This window comes from Diuraphis noxia, unplaced genomic scaffold (assembly GCF_037042655.1).
Source record: "Diuraphis noxia isolate RWA-SAM2 unplaced genomic scaffold, SU_Dnox_SAM2 contig0001, whole genome shotgun sequence".
Classification (NCBI taxonomy): Eukaryota; Metazoa; Arthropoda; class Insecta; order Hemiptera; family Aphididae; genus Diuraphis; species Diuraphis noxia.
The window spans coordinates 105,551,913-105,569,945 of NW_028301711.1; the positions used below are offsets into that span (position 1 = coordinate 105,551,913).

General features: G+C 30.7%; 3 protein-coding genes and 1 pseudogene across 3 annotated transcripts; 2 read left to right on the forward strand and 2 right to left on the reverse strand.

Annotated features, from left to right (window-relative positions):
* Window positions 1–982: 982 nt before the first annotated feature.
* LOC149063102 (uncharacterized) lies at window positions 983–3,829 on the forward strand. The gene is made up of 4 exons (XM_089215514.1): window positions 983–1,621; window positions 2,033–2,325; window positions 2,626–3,182; window positions 3,501–3,829. The coding sequence occupies exons 1-4, from the start codon at window positions 983–985 to the stop codon at window positions 3,827–3,829; spliced, it is 1,818 nt and encodes a 605-aa protein (XP_089071640.1).
* Window positions 3,830–3,914: 85 nt separating this feature from the next.
* Window positions 3,915–5,300, forward strand: LOC149063103 (uncharacterized). Its single transcript, XM_089215515.1, has 3 exons — window positions 3,915–4,317; window positions 4,429–4,570; window positions 5,255–5,300. The coding sequence occupies exons 1-3, from the start codon at window positions 3,915–3,917 to the stop codon at window positions 5,298–5,300; spliced, it is 591 nt and encodes a 196-aa protein (XP_089071641.1).
* Window positions 5,301–16,450: 11,150 nt separating this feature from the next.
* Window positions 16,451–17,183, reverse strand: LOC149063104 (uncharacterized; annotated as a pseudogene).
* Window positions 17,184–17,204: 21 nt separating this feature from the next.
* Window positions 17,205–17,957, reverse strand: LOC149063105 (uncharacterized). Its single transcript, XM_089217262.1, has one exon. The coding sequence runs from the start codon at window positions 17,955–17,957 to the stop codon at window positions 17,205–17,207; it is 753 nt and encodes a 250-aa protein (XP_089073388.1).
* Window positions 17,958–18,033: the final 76 nt, after the last annotated feature.

Genomic DNA, 18,033 nt, shown 5'->3' on the forward strand with positions numbered 1-18,033 from the left:
ATGAGTTGTTCTTATATAAAATGGAAACATATGGTAAACTTATTGTATGACATATAGTTACTATTGGTTACTGATAGGACAAGGTTATTATGAAAGAATATTTTATGAAAATCCACCCGAAATGTAGGAAATGTGTATGTCAAAAATACAACAGTGGCGCCATCTGTCTAGAAAAAAACAAACTAAATTATAAAAAATTTAGTTTATTGTTGCAGATTAAAATAATAATAAGTAGTGTATTATATAGTGGTTGCTATTGGTTTATCGGGCATGTTTGTATATTATACCCCGCCACGCGTTGCTGTGGCTAAAGTTTTTGTAATATTACATTATAGTAAACAATCTAAGAGAACATCAGTCACTGGCATCAGCACACTGGCATAATTTGTACTTAGTTTTTTTACCTTTTTTCTTACCCAAATTTTGAGTAAGTGGCCAATTCATTATCATGCCGAGAGCGCAAAGAGCACGCATTAGCAGAAGAACTGCCAATGCATCTCGAATGAATAACAGAAGGCAACAAAATAACACACCAGAACGTTCTCAAACACGTGCTCAGGAGCAACGTAACGCTTTGAGTATGAAATCAGCGTTTAATTATCAATCCGAGATTGATTATTTAAATATTAAAGCGCTTCAAATTGGACGAATGACTATATTATGTCCTAAGTGCCATGCAAAAAAATGGAAAGATGAAACCCATGGACTTTGCTGCGCTGACGGTAAAGTTGTTTTACACCAATTTGAGGATCTTCCAGACCTAATTAAAAGTTTAATTGATAATTCTCACCCTCTATCAAAACATTTCTTTCATAATTCTAGACGGTATAACACTCTGTTTCAAATGACATCGTTTGGAGCAAACGAAATAAGTGAAGGGAACTTCATGCCCTCTTTTAAAATTCCGGGTCAAGTGCATCATTTAATAGGTAGTTTATTACCCGAAATTGGAAATAATGCTAAATTTTTACAAATATATTTTATGTCAGAGTCGGATCAAATATCTATTCGAACAAATATGATTCCAAATATGAAAAGAGGTCTCATTGAATCATTGCAAACAGTTTTGCGTGAAAATAATCACCTCATACAGAGCTTTAGATCTAATCTGGAGTCGAGGTCTTTTGATGAGTTGCAAAACTTTAAGTTAATTATTCATGCTGACAGAGTTCCTCAAGATGAACACAGAGGTCAATATAATGCACCTACCATCGATGAAGTAGCTGTATTATTAGTTAATGAAGATAAAGGTCCCAGAGATATAGTTCTGCACGGTCGGAGTGGACAATTGAGTCGAGTTTCCGAATTGAATAGATCTTATGATGCACTGCAATATCCATTGATGTATACTAGAGGCGAAGACGGTTATCACATTAATATATTACAGGAAAATAACCAAAATCGAACCAAAACTGTATCCTGCATGCAATTTTATTCTTATAGGTTTATGGTTAGAGAAACAAGTCTAAATCATCTACATTATTACAATACATTATTCAGCCAATTCGCCGTAGATATGATGGCAAAATTGATTTCTGAAAGACTACACTTTATTCGTAACCATCAAAAACAACTACGTGCGGATGATTATGTTCACCTCCGAGATGCTGTTAACAATGATGCAAATATTAATGCTAATAACGTTGGGCAACAAGTAATTCTTCCTTCCTCTTTTACTGGCTCCCCACGTTACATGCATGAAAAAAATCAGGATGCCATGACTTATGTTCGTAAATCTGGCCGTCCAGATTTATTTATTACTTTTACATGCAACCCGGAATGGCCGGAAATAAAAAATGAATTATTTCAAGATCAAAAGTCGTTTGATTGGCACGATATAATCTCTAGAGTTTTTCATCTCAAACTAAAAAAGTTTATGCATGTATTAAAAAATAAATATATTTTCGGAGATGTAAATTGTTATGTTTACAGTGTTGAATGGCAAAAACGAGGTTTGCCACACTGCCACATTCTTTTATGGTTACAAACGAAAATTCAGCCAGATGAAATTGATAAAATTATTTCTGCCGAGATACCAAACAAAGACAGAGATCCTATACTTTATGAAATAGTTTGCAAGAATATGATTCATGGCCCATGCGGCGAGTTAAATATTAGATCGCCATGTATGAATATTGGAAAATGTAGTAAGAAATACCCTCACAAATTGGTCAAGGATACTCTAACTGGAGATGATGGTTATCCGACTTACCGACGGAGATCACCAGATGATGGAGGTTATACTGCAATATTAAAAGTTCGTGGTAAAACAGAAATCGTGGTTGACAACCGTTGGGTTGTACCGTATTGTCCAGTGCTATCTAGGTGCTTTAATGCGCATATTAACGTAGAATACTGTCATACGGTTAAAGCGATAAAATACATATGTAAATATATTAATAAAGGATCAGATAGAGCTACTTTTTCTGTTAATCGTGAAAACGATGAGATTACAAATTTTTTGAATGGTCGATACATATGTACTTCTGAAGCGTTTTGGAGAATTTTCAATTTTGAAATCCATGATAGAGATCCGACAGTTCAGCACTTGGCTGTTCATCTAGAAAATGGACAGCGTGTTTTCTTTAATGATAATAATCTTCATCAAGTTATTGAAAATCCAAGAAAAACGACACTAACTGCATTTTTTGAACTGTGTTCACATGATGATTTTGCGAAAACACTGTTCTATCATGAAGTTCCTTCTTATTACACCTGGGATAATAGCAGAGGCTGGTTAAAGAGAAGACGGGGAAAAGATGTTCCAGGTTGGCCAGGAATAAAAATGGACACTGCCATTGGTAGAATTTACACGATTCACCCAAATCAAAGTGAGTGCTTCCATTTAAGATTGTTACTAAATTATGTACAAGGCCCTACTTCATTTGAAAGCTTGAAGGCCTTTGATGGAGTCATTCACGCGACTTTTAAAGCTTCCTGTTTTGCTCTTGGGCTTTTAGAAAATGACGAGCAATGGAAAAATACTCTAGCGGAGGCTCTTTCAGAAAGTCCTTCAAAATTAAGAGAATTATTCGCAATAATCATAGTTTTCTGCCAACCGTCTGAACCTCAATCTTTGTGGGAACAGTTCAGAAATGATTTTTGTGAAGATATTCTTCTTACAGAGCGCACTCGATTAAATGACTTGCAATTTACTTTTTCTGATGAAATATTTAATAAAGGTTTGATTGAAATAGAAGATAAAGTTGTTTTTCTGTCTGAAAAATATTTAACTGAATTTGGAATGAACTCACCTGTTCGAAATGAAAATGCATCTGATCCTTTTGAATTCTCAATTTTGCGTTCTTACGATAATAACCGATTACAAGAATTTGTAGAAATCAATTTACCAAAATTAGTAAATGATCAAAAATATGCTTTTAATGTTATTACAGAAAGCGTAATGAATCATCAAGGAAGAGTTTTTTTTTTAGATGCTCCGGGTGGTACAGGAAAAACATTCCTAATTAATTTGTTGTTGGCTCAAATTAGATCCTCAGGTAAAGTTGCATTAGCAGTAGCTTCATCTGGTATAGCAGCAACTCTCCTTAGTGGCGGCAGAACTGCTCACTCGACTTTCAAGTTACCGTTAAATGTATTATTTGATACAGAATACGTTTGTCCGATTCGTAAAAATGGCCCTCATGGAAAAATTCTTCAAAAAACCTCATTCGTTGTGTGGGATGAGTGTACAATGAGTCACAGATCACATATCGAAGCAATTGATCGAACATTAAAAGATCTTAGGTGTAATAATAAGTTTATGGGTGGCATAACATTCGTTTTCGCTGGTGATTTTCGATGGTCAAACCTTACCAGTAATCCCTAAAGGTACTCGAGCTGATGTCGTTAATGCTTGCTTAAAATCTTCCCATATATGGAACTATGTTGAAAAACGTTATTTGCGAACAAACATGAGAGTTTATTTATGCGGAGGGGACGATATTTTTCCAGCACAGTTGTTGAAAATTGGAAATGGAACTTTAGAAAATGAAAATGGTTACATTTCTGTCAATCACACGATTGGACGGGTGGTCAATAACGTGTTAGAGTTGATTTCTACAGTTTATCCAGACATTTTTAATCTGTCCAATAAATCAGATCAGTGGTTATGTGAAAGAGCTATAATCTCTCCAAGAAATGTAACAGCAGAAGAAATTAATGATATCATCCTTCTAAAATTCGATGGACACTCACGTGAATATCTATCTATTGATACAGTTTCATCAACAGATGATGCTATTCATTATCCACAAGAATTTCTCAATTCTCTTTCTCCTTCGGGATTTCCTCCTCATAAACTAAAATTAAAAATTGGTGCTCCAATTACATTATTACGTAATCTTCAACCACCGAACTTATGTAACGGTACAAGATTACAAATAAAATCGTTGCGAAATAATATTATAGAAGCCGTAATTCTTACAGGGCCAGCGAAAGGAGAAATTGCATTTATTCCAAGAATTCCCATGATTCCCTCTGACTTGCCGTTTTCTTTCAAACGGCTTCAATTCCCGGTTAAAGTTTCTTTTGCCATTACCATAAACAAAGCACAAGGTCAAACATTCAAGTACGTTGGCGTAGATCTTCGTACAGAGTGCTTTTCACATGGGCAATTATACGTGGCATTTTCTCGAACTGGAGACCCGAATCATCTTATGATTTTAATTTCAACAGGAAATATAACAAAAAACATCATATACTCAGAAGTCTTATAAAATTCATATTTTAATTCTTTTTTTTTCTTTAATAAATTTTAATAAATCTTTAATAAATTTTCTTTAATAAATCTTTATCAACCATAAATTATTTCTTTTTTATCAGTATTTATTTTTATCATTTATAACGCTAGAAACCGTTTTTTATATTTACTAGCCGATCACAATAAACAATAATATTTGAATAAAAAATTCTACATATCATGGTCCGAAGGCAAAATAAACAACCAATCACGGGCGAAGCTGTGACGGGTCGGCTAGTAGATAATATTTGAAAATAATACTATAGGTGCAATTTGATATTTACCTTAATTTCAGGAGTTCCTAATATTAAACTATTGAAACTACTCAATTCACTTAACACAATATCATCATCAAATAATTTATCTACACTCTAAAAAAAAAAAAAAATAAGCAGATACCTACATTATTTAAATAATTATAAAATAGCTTAGTTGGATTTAAAAACTCACCATGCGTTCAATGGTACCATTGATAGATACACTTTTATTTGTATTAATTGAACCATTATTAAGACTTTTAGCATCAGCAATCGCAAAATTAACATTAAAAGCATTGTAAGCATGATTAGCATTAATATTTTCAAGTCCATCATTCTTAAAATAATCAATAAAAGCAATATTATGTTAAATTAAAAAGCTAGGAATGAGAATTAATATTAAAAAAGAATATTTACTTTATACAAGGATAAGATATCATCAGGAAAATTTGATTTAATATTTTCATTACATTTTTCTAAAACTTTATCAATGCAATACATACTTGTATTTTCTAGATGATCATTTATTTTGCTATAATCCTGATAGTTAAAACATGTTTTAAAATAAAATTGGAGTAAAATTAATTGGTGAGTAATGACTAATGAGTAATGAGGTATAATATAATATTAATAGATAAATATAATTAATTTTTTAATGTAGGTATAACAACAACCTAAAATTTTAAATATTAACTTATTTACTAGGTATCTAATAACCTAATAACTGAGTATCTCAATAACAAAATAACATAATGTATTCATGAAATACAATATAATATTATAAAATTGAAAATTATTTATATTATTTTCAAATTTAATTAAGTAAATGAGTTTTTTTTTATCATAACAAATAATTATACTAACATCTTTTGAAGTTAATTTATTAACATTATTAACATCTTCAACCCATTCCTAAAATAAAAAATATGAAAATAATATGAGTAACTTGCTTAATAGGCATATATATTTTTTATCATGTAGATAAATTTGAACTAACCATAATTGTTTGTTTGCTTTCATACAAGTTGGATATCTTAGAAGCATTTAGCTCATCATTTAAATTTCGTCTAACAGTCAATATTTTCTTTGTACGATTATTCAGACAGTTATTGCTATTACTATCATTCCCTTTTAGTACAAAATAATACAACGTAATTTATAAATTAATATTTTACATATAATTTTTACTAACAACATAGGTAGGTAAATAATAAAATATAGAAATTGGTTTAAAATAAATACAAACACACAACACTAATGCAAAGTGAATAACTTGGTTTCTACCTTCTTTTAAGTTTTTACTATTGTTTGCTAATGAAACAAGATTTTCAGCTCTTCTTGAAGTCATCTTTTTGAATTAAAAAAGTTAAAAATTGATTAATAAAACGTTTTAACCACAGAACGTATAAAAATATAAAGACTTGATCCCTTTTACACAATTAAGTATTAGACTTGTGCCGTTTTACACAAAAACCAATATTTACGTATGCAGTTATGTCCTTTTTCACAAACAAAATTTAGTTATTACGACATGTGACAAAACGCACATATCAATAACTTGATAACGGTTCTACGTCTGTCCAAACCAGTGGTACCAGTAGACGCGGCGCAAAATTGCGTATAAAATTAATGTATAATATGAAAAATGAAAAATTTGGACTTGAGCCCTTTTGTACAAACACCGTCCACCTTTATCTCACTCATCCCTTCAACTATATTATTACTTTATGATTATAACACTTACTAATATTATATTCGAGTGTATTATTTACTGCTCTTTCAACCAAATCACGTCTTGCTCTTTTTTTATAGACAACTCTAGTTGGTAGTGTGTTGGTAATTTATTTACGGTCAGTCTGGCAGTCAAACTTATGGGGAATAACATTTGGCTTTAGTTTAAGGTGTTTCACATTAGATGGGCCATGATTTTAAGTCGAATATAGTTGACTAAATCATCTTCTAGCTATAATAAAGAATATAAAGTAACTAATAATATAAGTCACTATATAGAAATAATTTGTATTTGTATTATGTAAATTGTATTTTGTCCATTGAGATTAAGAAAATTATTTACTAGGGGTCGTTATACTTCCAAAACTAATTGCCACGTTTTTTTAAATTAATTTATTAACACGGTATATTATATTCATTTATTATTACATGAATGATGGGACAAAATGGTTTAAAAAATTATTGGTATAAAGCATTATTTCTATACATATATTATACATACAATTTATTAATTGTTAATAATAATTGTAAAACAATCTACAAATACATATTATATATACATAAAATAAAAATAAATCATAATATAATATAATATAATAAAATGAGTTATTCTAATTCCTCTGTATCTGATTCTTCATCACTAGAATCGCATCAGGCAATATCGTCAAAATTATTGGTTCCATTAAGGCGTCTCTAAGGATTTCCTTTTGATTATCTAACTCCTGTAGTTGTTCGGCATGTCTTACACACTTCTCCCAATCCTCTTTGGTTACCGCATCTAACGCTTCGTGGGTAAGACGTTCGATATCCACCATCTTGAACGTATTGTTGTTTTTCGCCACTTGGCTCTTAACTTGGGCCCATATAAGTTCGATTAGATTGTATTGGCAATGATAAGGAGGTAACCGTATTACTTCGTGTACATTTTCTAAAGCAATTTGGTCAAGCAAATATTGCTTTTCGCGTGGAATTAAGGTTTTAATTTTATGGTGAAGTTCTGGTAACGTTTCAAGCGGACTTAATTCAATATTTTTTTCAGTTACCCATTTTTGTACGTCAGCTTTTCTCCAATTGCTTTGTGGGTAATTTTCTAACAACGTGGAATGATATGACACATTGTCCATTACTATGACAGACGGCTCTTCAAGAGTATTTAATAGTTCAATAAACCATTTTTGAAATATTTCAGCATTCATTTGACTATGGTAGTCGGCGGTATTGCCTGTATTACTATAGAATACTAGTTTGGACCCTTGAATAAACCTGTAACGAGCACATCCAGCGTGACACACGATAAGCCGACCTCCTTTTCCCGTAGGAACTTTCAAACCTTCAGTGCTACATTCATTTTGACATATTATTGATCTTGAATGGTTTTGGTTGACCCATGTTTCGTCGATATAAACGATTGGGTGATCATCTTTTACCTTGCGCAGCGTACAAATGTCTCGAAGAAATTTACATCGAAGTGCAACGATGTCATTTCTCTCCATTAAAAATTTTCGGCCGTCATTACACTTTTTATAAGAAAATTTCAAATTCTTCAACAGATTTCGCATCGAACGTAAGCAACCAGAATAATTGATTTTCTGTTTTAAAGCATTTAATATTAAATTCGGAGTTGGGTACTCACCTCGATCGTAGAACTCGTGAACCGTTCATCTAACGACATCTGAATCAAAATCGTCCTGCTCTGATACATTTTTCGCACGTTTGTAGCCTTTGCGTGGAGATTTAAATGATAAAACTGACTTTGATTCATCGGGTTTATCTTCTGAATGTTTTGCTTCAGAACAAATATGTCTGACAATGCGCTCTGACAATCCAAAAGCTTCGCCGGTACGTATTTGAGCTTGTTTAAAGAAATCGGCAGTTAAATCCGGTTTTGATGACAGTTCTTTTAAAAATGTATAAACATTATAAACAATTTGTTTATTCTGGCTGCGTGTATCACTATTATTTAAAGAATTTTTAATAGATCCTTGTACAAAAATGTATTCAAACACAAGAAAAAAACAAATATTCACAAAACTGATTTCGAAAATGTAGGTACAACACACCGTCTGTTACAAATGTCTGTAGCATAATGCACAAAAATACAAAATCAACAGGCGTATACATTATACTATACACGTGTACGATTCGTTCATAATACATTCCAGTTCTCCAGCTGTTGTATACCAGTTTTAGATGGGTACCTAAATTTCGAATTGAATAAGGGAACGTGTAACAAAAAAAAAAAACACATGCCGTGCGCCTATTGTGTTAACATCTCGGCGGCGCGGTGCAGTTTGAGAACCCACGGCTTGCCACCGGTATATGGCAGGCGGGTCACGGGGATCACCGGCCAGTTTACGTTGCCCGGACTATAGGTTAACAACTTATTTACCTATAAATCCTAAAAAACGTTCTTTCACCTCCAAATTCTTTGTATAACGGATACAGATGGACATTTGTTCTTCTTTATGAGACCTGTATTCAAACACATTGATAGGTATTTATTATTTTAAACTGTTACAAAATAACATCATTCTTAAAAATATTTATTTTTATTTACCTGGCTTCATCACATGAAATGGAAAATATGCCACACTTTTTAACTTCAGAAACAATATTATCCCTCACATATGAAGCACAAATATTTATCAAATCATTTTGAATAGTCCTTGTTGGCTGTTGATAATTTGGAGATGATACTACCTTGTTTTAAAGAATTTTTGTATTCTAACCATTTTGACATACAATTAATGTGATTAATTTAGTTTGAAACTTAGTTTTGATTTTTTGGTCTTTGAATCTTTTGATCCACAAAGCTATAGACAATTAGATAAATATTGTGTAAAATATATTGTAATTATTATAATTTTACCTAATAGGTACATAATTTAGTTTTCATTTTATTTGTATGTTTGAAATACATAGGTACTTCAACTTCAGACTAATTAGAATCTTCATAAGAATAGTTGTGCAACTTACTTTTTTCCAATTATTAAATCCTATTACAGTAAATGTATCTTCCGTTTGACGAGCAGTTCCAAAAATACGTCAAGGAAAACAAAATACTCTATCTTTTTTAATACTATATTCGAGCCAATTAAACTCACTAAAGTGAGAAGGTGTAAATCCTCGATTTTGACTTCCAAATTTTGTCTTAGGATACTCTTTTTTAAACATTTTTGAAAATCTTATTTATAATATTTATATACATATAAGTTCTAATTAAAAATCTACTTACCTTTAATATTGGCTGACGCGGTCCTGAACTTAAATTACCCGAATCAAGTTCATGATCTATAGGCACATCATTTAACTCATTTTCTTCATAGTTTTCATCTGCAATTATACTTTCAGTATTTATTTCAGACGAAGGCGTAGGCGTATGTTTCGGCACATTTAGTTGATCATCAGAGTTTTTTTTTTATTAAAAATACTAAACATTTTATTTTTCAAACGAATTTAAATGTATATATTAATATAACTATATAATATAAGTAATATATTAGGTATATAATTATATAATAAATCACACGATATTACGAGGTACGGTACGTTACGTGCCTATGTTGTAGGAAAACTTACAGAAAACTTAGTGCTGTATTTTTAATCCTTATAGTTAAGTTAGGTTAGGCTAGTTATAAGCACAAAAGTTTTTATGATTATTCAATTTCAAAATTACTTGCAAATTTTCACGTTTTCGACAGATTTCGTAAAAATTTGAACTATAAACGCTTTTAAAAAAAAATTGTGACAAACGATTTTTAATTTTTTTTAGCTACAATGAGAACAACTCATAAGAAACCTTTTATTCGATTTTCAAGTTTTTTTGGTCATCCAAAATTTTTTTACCGACACTTCAAAAAAATTCTCATAAAAATCGAAAATTTCAGTGGTCTATAAATAACTCAAAAAAAAATCAAAAATTTTTGAAAATTAAACTGCTTATAGAAAACACAAACATAAACATTTGGTGAAAATTTCAAGTATTTACAGTAATTAGTTTTTGAATTACAACCATATAAAAAAATCGATTTGGTCAAAAACTGGTTTTGCGTAAAAATTCCCGTTTTTCTGTCACTTTTTTTTTGGTTTTCTCGATTTTTTTGAAAACTGTTTGAAAATTTTTACTTTTGACCTCTATAATGCACCAAGGATATTCAATTTTACATCGGAAACAGCCCCCAAAGTTTGAAATTGGAGCATTATTTCGACTAGTTATGCTGTACACAGACACACAAAAAAAAGCGGGTGAGTGGGTATCGCTCTGCTGTACATTAGGGGGTGGGGTGGACCTCTGACTAGGGTAGGTTAAATTTGAATGCAATGATAGGTATCATTGTATACGAAAAACGATTCTGAAAACGGTTTATCTGTCTAGGATATTATATTATAGATTATTAAAAATTTTCAAATCTTAGATTTAAAAAAAAATTTTTTTATGAATTTCTAACTTAAAATGATTTGCGAATTTTCGTGATTTTTACGCATGTTGTCAAGATTAAAATTTGAATGCTTTTAAAAAAAAATTGTGACTATGCATTCCTTTTATTTTTCAACTGCTATTGTAAAAATCTTTTAGGAGCCTTGTATTACATTTTTAATTCTTAGATCTAAAAAGAAAAATGCATATGAATTTCTAGCATAAAATAATTTAAAAAAAACACACATCATTGTAAAATCAATACATTCATGAATCCGTTCAGAATGTAATATAGGTACCTATCTATAATATTATCTTTAAGTATCTTCAGTGGTCTGTGGCTTCGACTTTGTCTGTTGTATGCTCGTGTTGTTTGGTATTTTTGGTAGGTATACATTTTTTAATTATATATGTATATGACAATGAAAATTAACTGAAAAAGTTCAATTTATAATTTTAATCCATGTGATGAGTCCACATAAATCCTGTTAAATATTGCTTCTTTTAACGTTCGCGAGCGTTAACGTCTCTCAAAATATTAAAATAATTTAGGTTCGCCTTCACCACCGTCGACCGAACAAAATAACAACATCACGGTTTACTCAAAATACGAATCGTTTAAAGGGAAAAAGCTCAGTAATATATTTTATATACGGAGTGAACCATTTATTGTTAGACACTCTTTATTTTAGAAATCACTTAAGTTTTTTCTGATAAAATTCGATTCCGATAAAATACTTTCCGATGAATTATTTTTCCGACAAAATACGGTTCTGACGAAATACGGTTCCAACATAATATTTTCGGTTAAATTATTTTTCAGAAAAAAAATTTTCCGACAAAATATTTTTCCTTCAGCATACGGTTTCGAAAAAATATTTTCAGATGAATTATTTTTCCGACCAAATGCGATTCTGACAAAATACTTTCCGATGAATTATTTTTCCGACAAAATACGGTTCTGACGAAATAAGGTTCCGACAAACCACTTTCAGACGAAATACGGTTCCGATAAACCACTTTCAGTCATAATACAGTTCCGACAAATTATTTTCCGACAATATATAGCCCCCCGTCTTTATCAGGTGTTCTTTCAACAGATTAAAAAGTTAACTTTTGTATGATACTATTATTCCTATAATATTGTTCCAATTTATAATTTCTTTAGTGGTTGATGTTTTCCAATTTAGTTCTTTATTTTAAACAAATGGCTTAAAAGAAGTCTTCTTTAGACAATTCATAGACCACGTACAAATTGTTGTTGAGTTTGGCACATTTCACCAAAGTAATCCATTGAGATTTGATGTAAATTATTTTGCCTTTTTTATCACATTTAATGGTGGCATGCAAACTGTCACCTTCATTCTGTGTGTGTGTCCTTTTTCAAAAAATCTATGAATGATGGTAACCTTATATATTGAAGCAGCATATTTCCACATAGAATAAATATATTTATTTTGTCCCCCACAGTTATCAGAGTAGAAGGTGAGTTCTTCTACACACCTGTCCTATAATAGATCAATACATTTTAACAAGCATGTTCCTATTTCATTTTATCCTCTATTACTTTCAATTTCTGACCACATATAACAATAACCTTGCTTATTACCAATGTCATAAATTGTAAAGTTGTAGGTAGCATATTTCATCATTTTGTAGTAAAAACTACTTACTTCACTCTGGGGAGAATTCAACACCTTTTGTAGGTCAAAGACAGCAACACAATATTTTAGATCATTTTGTGCCATTTCTTTATCATAGTTTTTTTTAAGCTTTGAAATTGTTTGGTTAGACAAATGTTTAATATTTGAAACTTGTAGTTTACTTTTTTCTTCTAAGCTGGCAAAATTATATGCCTCACATTCATCGCAAAGGTCTTTTTTTGGCTTAAAAAAAGATAAATTGAATTCATTGTTGAATAGGTACATATATCAGTGTACTGCCTTAGTGTTACATTTATGGTTTTATCGTAATTGTCTGGCACTGATGTAAAAAGTTTCTCTTTAATCCACTCTAAATACAGTCTATGCATTTTAGAAATTGAAAAGTCATTTTAAAGATATATCCTGGTTAATTCAGATCAAATATGGTGGGGATCAACAACAGGAAAACTTTCAATATGTTGTATTATGTAACCTTTAACATTCTCTTTAATAACTGGATGGTTAGTATGTTTGCCTCTTTGGTCTGTAAGTAAAATTGTGAATTATTATTTTTTTTTGTAAATATTGCATATCATTTTATCTGAAATAGCTAATGTTTGCAAAAACATTTTTTGGCATACTTGAATTTCTTCAGTATTTACAGGTATAAAATATTTTCTTGATACATTTCTACATGACTGAGATGGGCTTACTGTTATTTGTTTTTTTTACACTATTCTCACATACCTAGCTAAGAATTTTCCAGTTCAATTTTAAAATATTTTTACGATCAATCGTTAAATTTCTCAAAACATTTCATTCTAGATTTTTGAGAACATGGTGGTCCTATGTTTTTAGCATCTATATTTCGTCCCTTTCTGTTAAGATGTTCCTCTCCTCTAATTAATTGACTATTAGATTTAACATCAACCCAATCTGTTGTATGTTTTACACATTTTCTCAAATTTTTATCTCGTTTTATAGCAGTTTTCTTGCGTTTTTTTTTTAGTAATGCTATTTTCCTATTTAAAACTATAAAACAATTATGTAATTACTGTGAGTAAAAATATTTATATACCTATTGTATAACTTACTGTAGTATATACTTATCTCTCAATGGTACACAAAATAATCGATGAAAAATTAATACTATTTTAATTAACTTTATTAAACATAAAATAAACACACAAAAATCTATGAATTGCTTACCAACATTGTTTCTCACTCGAAACCCGCACTGTCCCTCTACTGTGGTGCTTACGTCCTTAAATATTATTTTACAAAGTGCTGCCTCAGCCTATCTGCTTAGTTGGCCTAATATTACGCCATTTAAACATTTAGCTAAAAGAAGTAATATTTTGTCTATTATCATTAGTTGGAACTTTCCATATTGCATTGGTGCGATTGATGGAAAACATGTGCAATTGTAGGCACCTATTGGAAGTGGTAGTGATTATTTTAATTATAAATCAACATTTAGTATCGTTCTTATGACGATAGTTGATGCTGATTATAATCTTTTGTACGCAAATATCGGTTGCTAGGGCAGAATTTCGGATGGAGGGGTTTTCCGAAATACGTCGTTTTTTAAAAAACTTGAAGAAAATGGTTTGAGACTTCCACAAGAAAAAAATTAAATGGGAGAGAAAAAGTAGTACCATGTGTGTTTGTAGCCGACGAAGCTTTCACATTAACAGTGAATATACTTAAAACCTATCCCGGAAGTCATGAAAAATTATCAATCAAAGAACATACAACTATCGACTGTCTAGAGCCCTAAGAGTTGTGGAAAACATTGTAGGAATTTTATCAGCAGTGTTCAAAGTGCTTCGAAAACCAATGCTGCTTGAACCAAGCAAAGCAGAACTTGTAATCACGACATGTGTATACTTACACAATTATTTACGAAAAAATAAATCATTGAGGGATGCATATTCACCGCCAGAATTTTTTGATCGTGAAGTTGAAGGACATAATACTGTTGGAACTTGGAGTTTAGAAACCAATAATACTTTATGTCAGTAGTATATATTTGTATGTTCACAGCCAGCTTTTCCACGGTAAAATTTTTTTTTCAAAGGGAAAATTCTCACTTGGAGCACACTGATTTACCGCGTAACACAATACGGTGATTACACAAGATTGTCCACCTATTTGCCCCTTACACAAAAATATTTACCGTATCAACTATTTTCCCCCTTTTTTTAAAATTTTTTCAATCAAATATCGCTAATTTTTATAAAAATTATATTTCAAGTAAAGAACACAAATTATTTAATAAACTTTTTTATTTTGTTCAATAAAATTACACAAGTTTTCTTACTTCTTTAGTAAAAGGTACATATTCTACAATACGATCATGAATAAATAAACAATAAGCAGTTACACCTGTAAGGGATTCCGATGCTTCAATTTCCAATTGAACATCCACTGCTGAGGCTGTTGCCGAATCATTCTGTTTTGAAGTATCAATAACTATGATGGGTGCGTTCGATAGAAAAGTAGATATCTCAATATAGGGTTCCGTATACTTTTTTCATAGTACGATTCTTGAAATGATGTATACATATCATATATTAATGTAAAATTATTTTTTGAAAAATCTAAATTCAAATTATCATACGGATATGCAATCGAATTTAGAAATACTTTAACGTTTGTTAGATTACATTGGTCGAATATACTACAATCTTTTGTTATTGTATTTTTACGACCTTTTTGTAATCCAATTATAATAAATCGTGGTTTTTCTAATTTTGAAGCGGTTTTCAAGTTCCATACTACTTTTTTAGTAGTTCCGAGTTCAGGATATTCAAAAGTTTCGAAAGATCTAAAAGGAATAAACAAACTTTTTTCTTTTTCTACAAGTTTCAATAACTTTAACCTTTCTTCATCATCAGCAGTAATATGCGGAACCTTCCAGACTATTTTATTTACTACAACTTTACCTAATGCAGCAACTACATCACTTTTAAGGCTTAACGCATTTAAATCAGTATGACTTCGAGTTAATATTAATTCCAATCTTGAATTTACTAATATTTTTTTATAATCTTCAAACAGACCTAACCAATATTTCAATGCAAGCACTGAATTCACCTTTATCGTTTGTTATTTGTGATCCATTTTTAAAATTCCAGCCAGAATTTTCGTAACAATTATAGTTATCTGGTGTACAAGATAAGAATCCTTTCAGCGAGCTTGTGATTCCAAGAACACGTGTGCTATCTACTTCTATTCCATTTATTTCTAATCGAATTTGTTCAAAGAGGTATGAATAACCATTATTACACAGTTTCACTTTATCAGGATCGGATATTATTCCTTCTAAATAAATAAAGCTCTCATGTAGATACGGATAAACATCTGTTTGCTGTACTGATATCCGTATTTCATCATTATTATTAAACGATGTTGTGTACGGTGTATATGAATGATATTCAATTTTCGTTATTTTAGAATCCGTCTCGTACCGTGAACTTATATCTAAAATATCACTTTCAGGCATTCTGTTTTAATTGATAACCTAGAGCTTGCAAAATTTTTTTATTTTTCAACGTCAATTTTTTTTACTTTATTTGATGTTACCGGTACCACTTTAGTCTTATGACTAGTTGAACTGATCCGAAGTAGCGGATTTATTTTGAATTTTAATCCCATATCAAGATCCGTAACGTTTAATATGTAACACGATTGTCAATGCCTCACCAAAATTATCAATCGGATTATGATCTTGATCAACTAGCTGAACGGTTATCGAATCAATATTTGTTTTATTCAATTTGTAATATACTAAATTTAGCGGTGACTGAATTACTTTAGATCCTGTCCTTCCACTCGGGAAAAACTCGTAAATCGAATGACTTTGAAGATGGTTGCTGAATGATCCTTGAGCTATATTACACAATACTTTTATAGAATTAATTGTGTTTAAATTTACTGCTTTTTCCGATCGATGAATTGCATACTCTGGTTTATATTGTCTTTTTTCAAAACCGAATACAGGTGCCATACTATATGGAATCTCAAAGTGTAGTATCCCATTACATTTTATATACGATCTGAAATCATTAGGATCAACCGAAATGTTGAATGTTAATTTGGTTAAGTTTCCACTATTATAGGCATCTATTTGCTTCTTAATTCGTTGATTAATATCTTCAATTTCATAACATCCCTCTTCAAATTTAATATGACATATCATTATTGTTTTCATTGTCAACTATTTCTATAGAAAATGTATTATTATTTTCATTAATATTTGTGAATGAATTAAATGACTGTAAACATAACAAAGCTATTTCTGAGTCCTCGTAAAGGTTTATAGACGGTAAATAATTTACAGATAATATGGTAGCATTCCCAGTTAAACTTAAAGTAACTGACTCATACATTACAAAATCTAAGATATAAATTTAATAATGAGATCCGTGAAGTTTAATATGTAGAACAACTGTCAATGTCTCGTTAAAATCGTCATTTGGGTTATTTTTTTGGTCAACTAACTGAACAGTTATTGAATTAATATCTGTTTTGTTTAATCTGTAATATATAAGGTTTGACGGAGATTGAACAACCTTTGTTCCTGTTCTCCCAATCGGGAAAAACTCATATATCGAATGACTTTGAAGTTGGTTATTGAATGACCCATGTGCTATATTACACAATACTTTTATAGAATTAATCGTGTTTAAATTGGCCGCTTTATCCGATCGAAGATCTTCATGAAACGGTCCACATTGTATCTTTTTAAACCCCAAAACAGGTGCTATACTAAATGGAATATCGAACCTAAGTAGTCCATTGCATTTTATATACGTTCTAAAATCAACAGGATCAATACGTACACTGAATGTTATCTGTGTTCCATAGTCTTTATTAACTCGGAGTAACTCTTTTGCAATATAATTGTTAATATCTTCTATTTCATAGCATCCATCTTTCAAACTAAATTCAAAACTGCAATATTTTATGTTATGTTTCTTTGAAGGAATTACTTCTATTTTCAGTCGGTTATTAATTGGATTTATAATATTTGGAAATGAATTGAACGTTTGCAAAGATAACAAAGCTATTTCTGAATCCTCGTAAACGTTTAGAGATGGAAAATAATTTGCAGTAAATTCAGTCGATTTTCCAGTTAAAGTTAGTGTAATAGATTCATGCATTGTAAAAATTCAAGACATAAATGCCCACAGTTGAATGTATTGAAGTCTTGATAGTTAGAATAGTTATAAACTATTT

Coding starts and splice junctions, on each gene's coding strand:
- LOC149063102 (XM_089215514.1), top strand. CDS start 983: ATGTCAGAGTCGGATCAAATATCTATTCGAACAAATATGATTCCAAAT. Junction 2,326..2,625: donor TATTGTCCAGTGCTATCTAG/GTGCTTTAATGC, acceptor TGAAAATCCAAG/AAAAACGACACTAACTGCAT. Junction 3,183..3,500: donor TGATGAAATATTTAATAAAG/GTTTGATTGAAA, acceptor TTAGATCCTCAG/GTAAAGTTGCATTAGCAGTA.
- LOC149063103 (XM_089215515.1), top strand. CDS start 3,915: ATGAGAGTTTATTTATGCGGAGGGGACGATATTTTTCCAGCACAGTTG. Junction 4,318..4,428: donor TAAACTAAAATTAAAAATTG/GTGCTCCAATTA, acceptor TAATTCTTACAG/GGCCAGCGAAAGGAGAAATT. Junction 4,571..5,254: donor GCACAAGGTCAAACATTCAA/GTACGTTGGCGT, acceptor ACCATTATTAAG/ACTTTTAGCATCAGCAATCG.
- LOC149063105 (XM_089217262.1), bottom strand. CDS start 17,957: ATGCATGAATCTATTACACTAACTTTAACTGGAAAATCGACTGAATTT.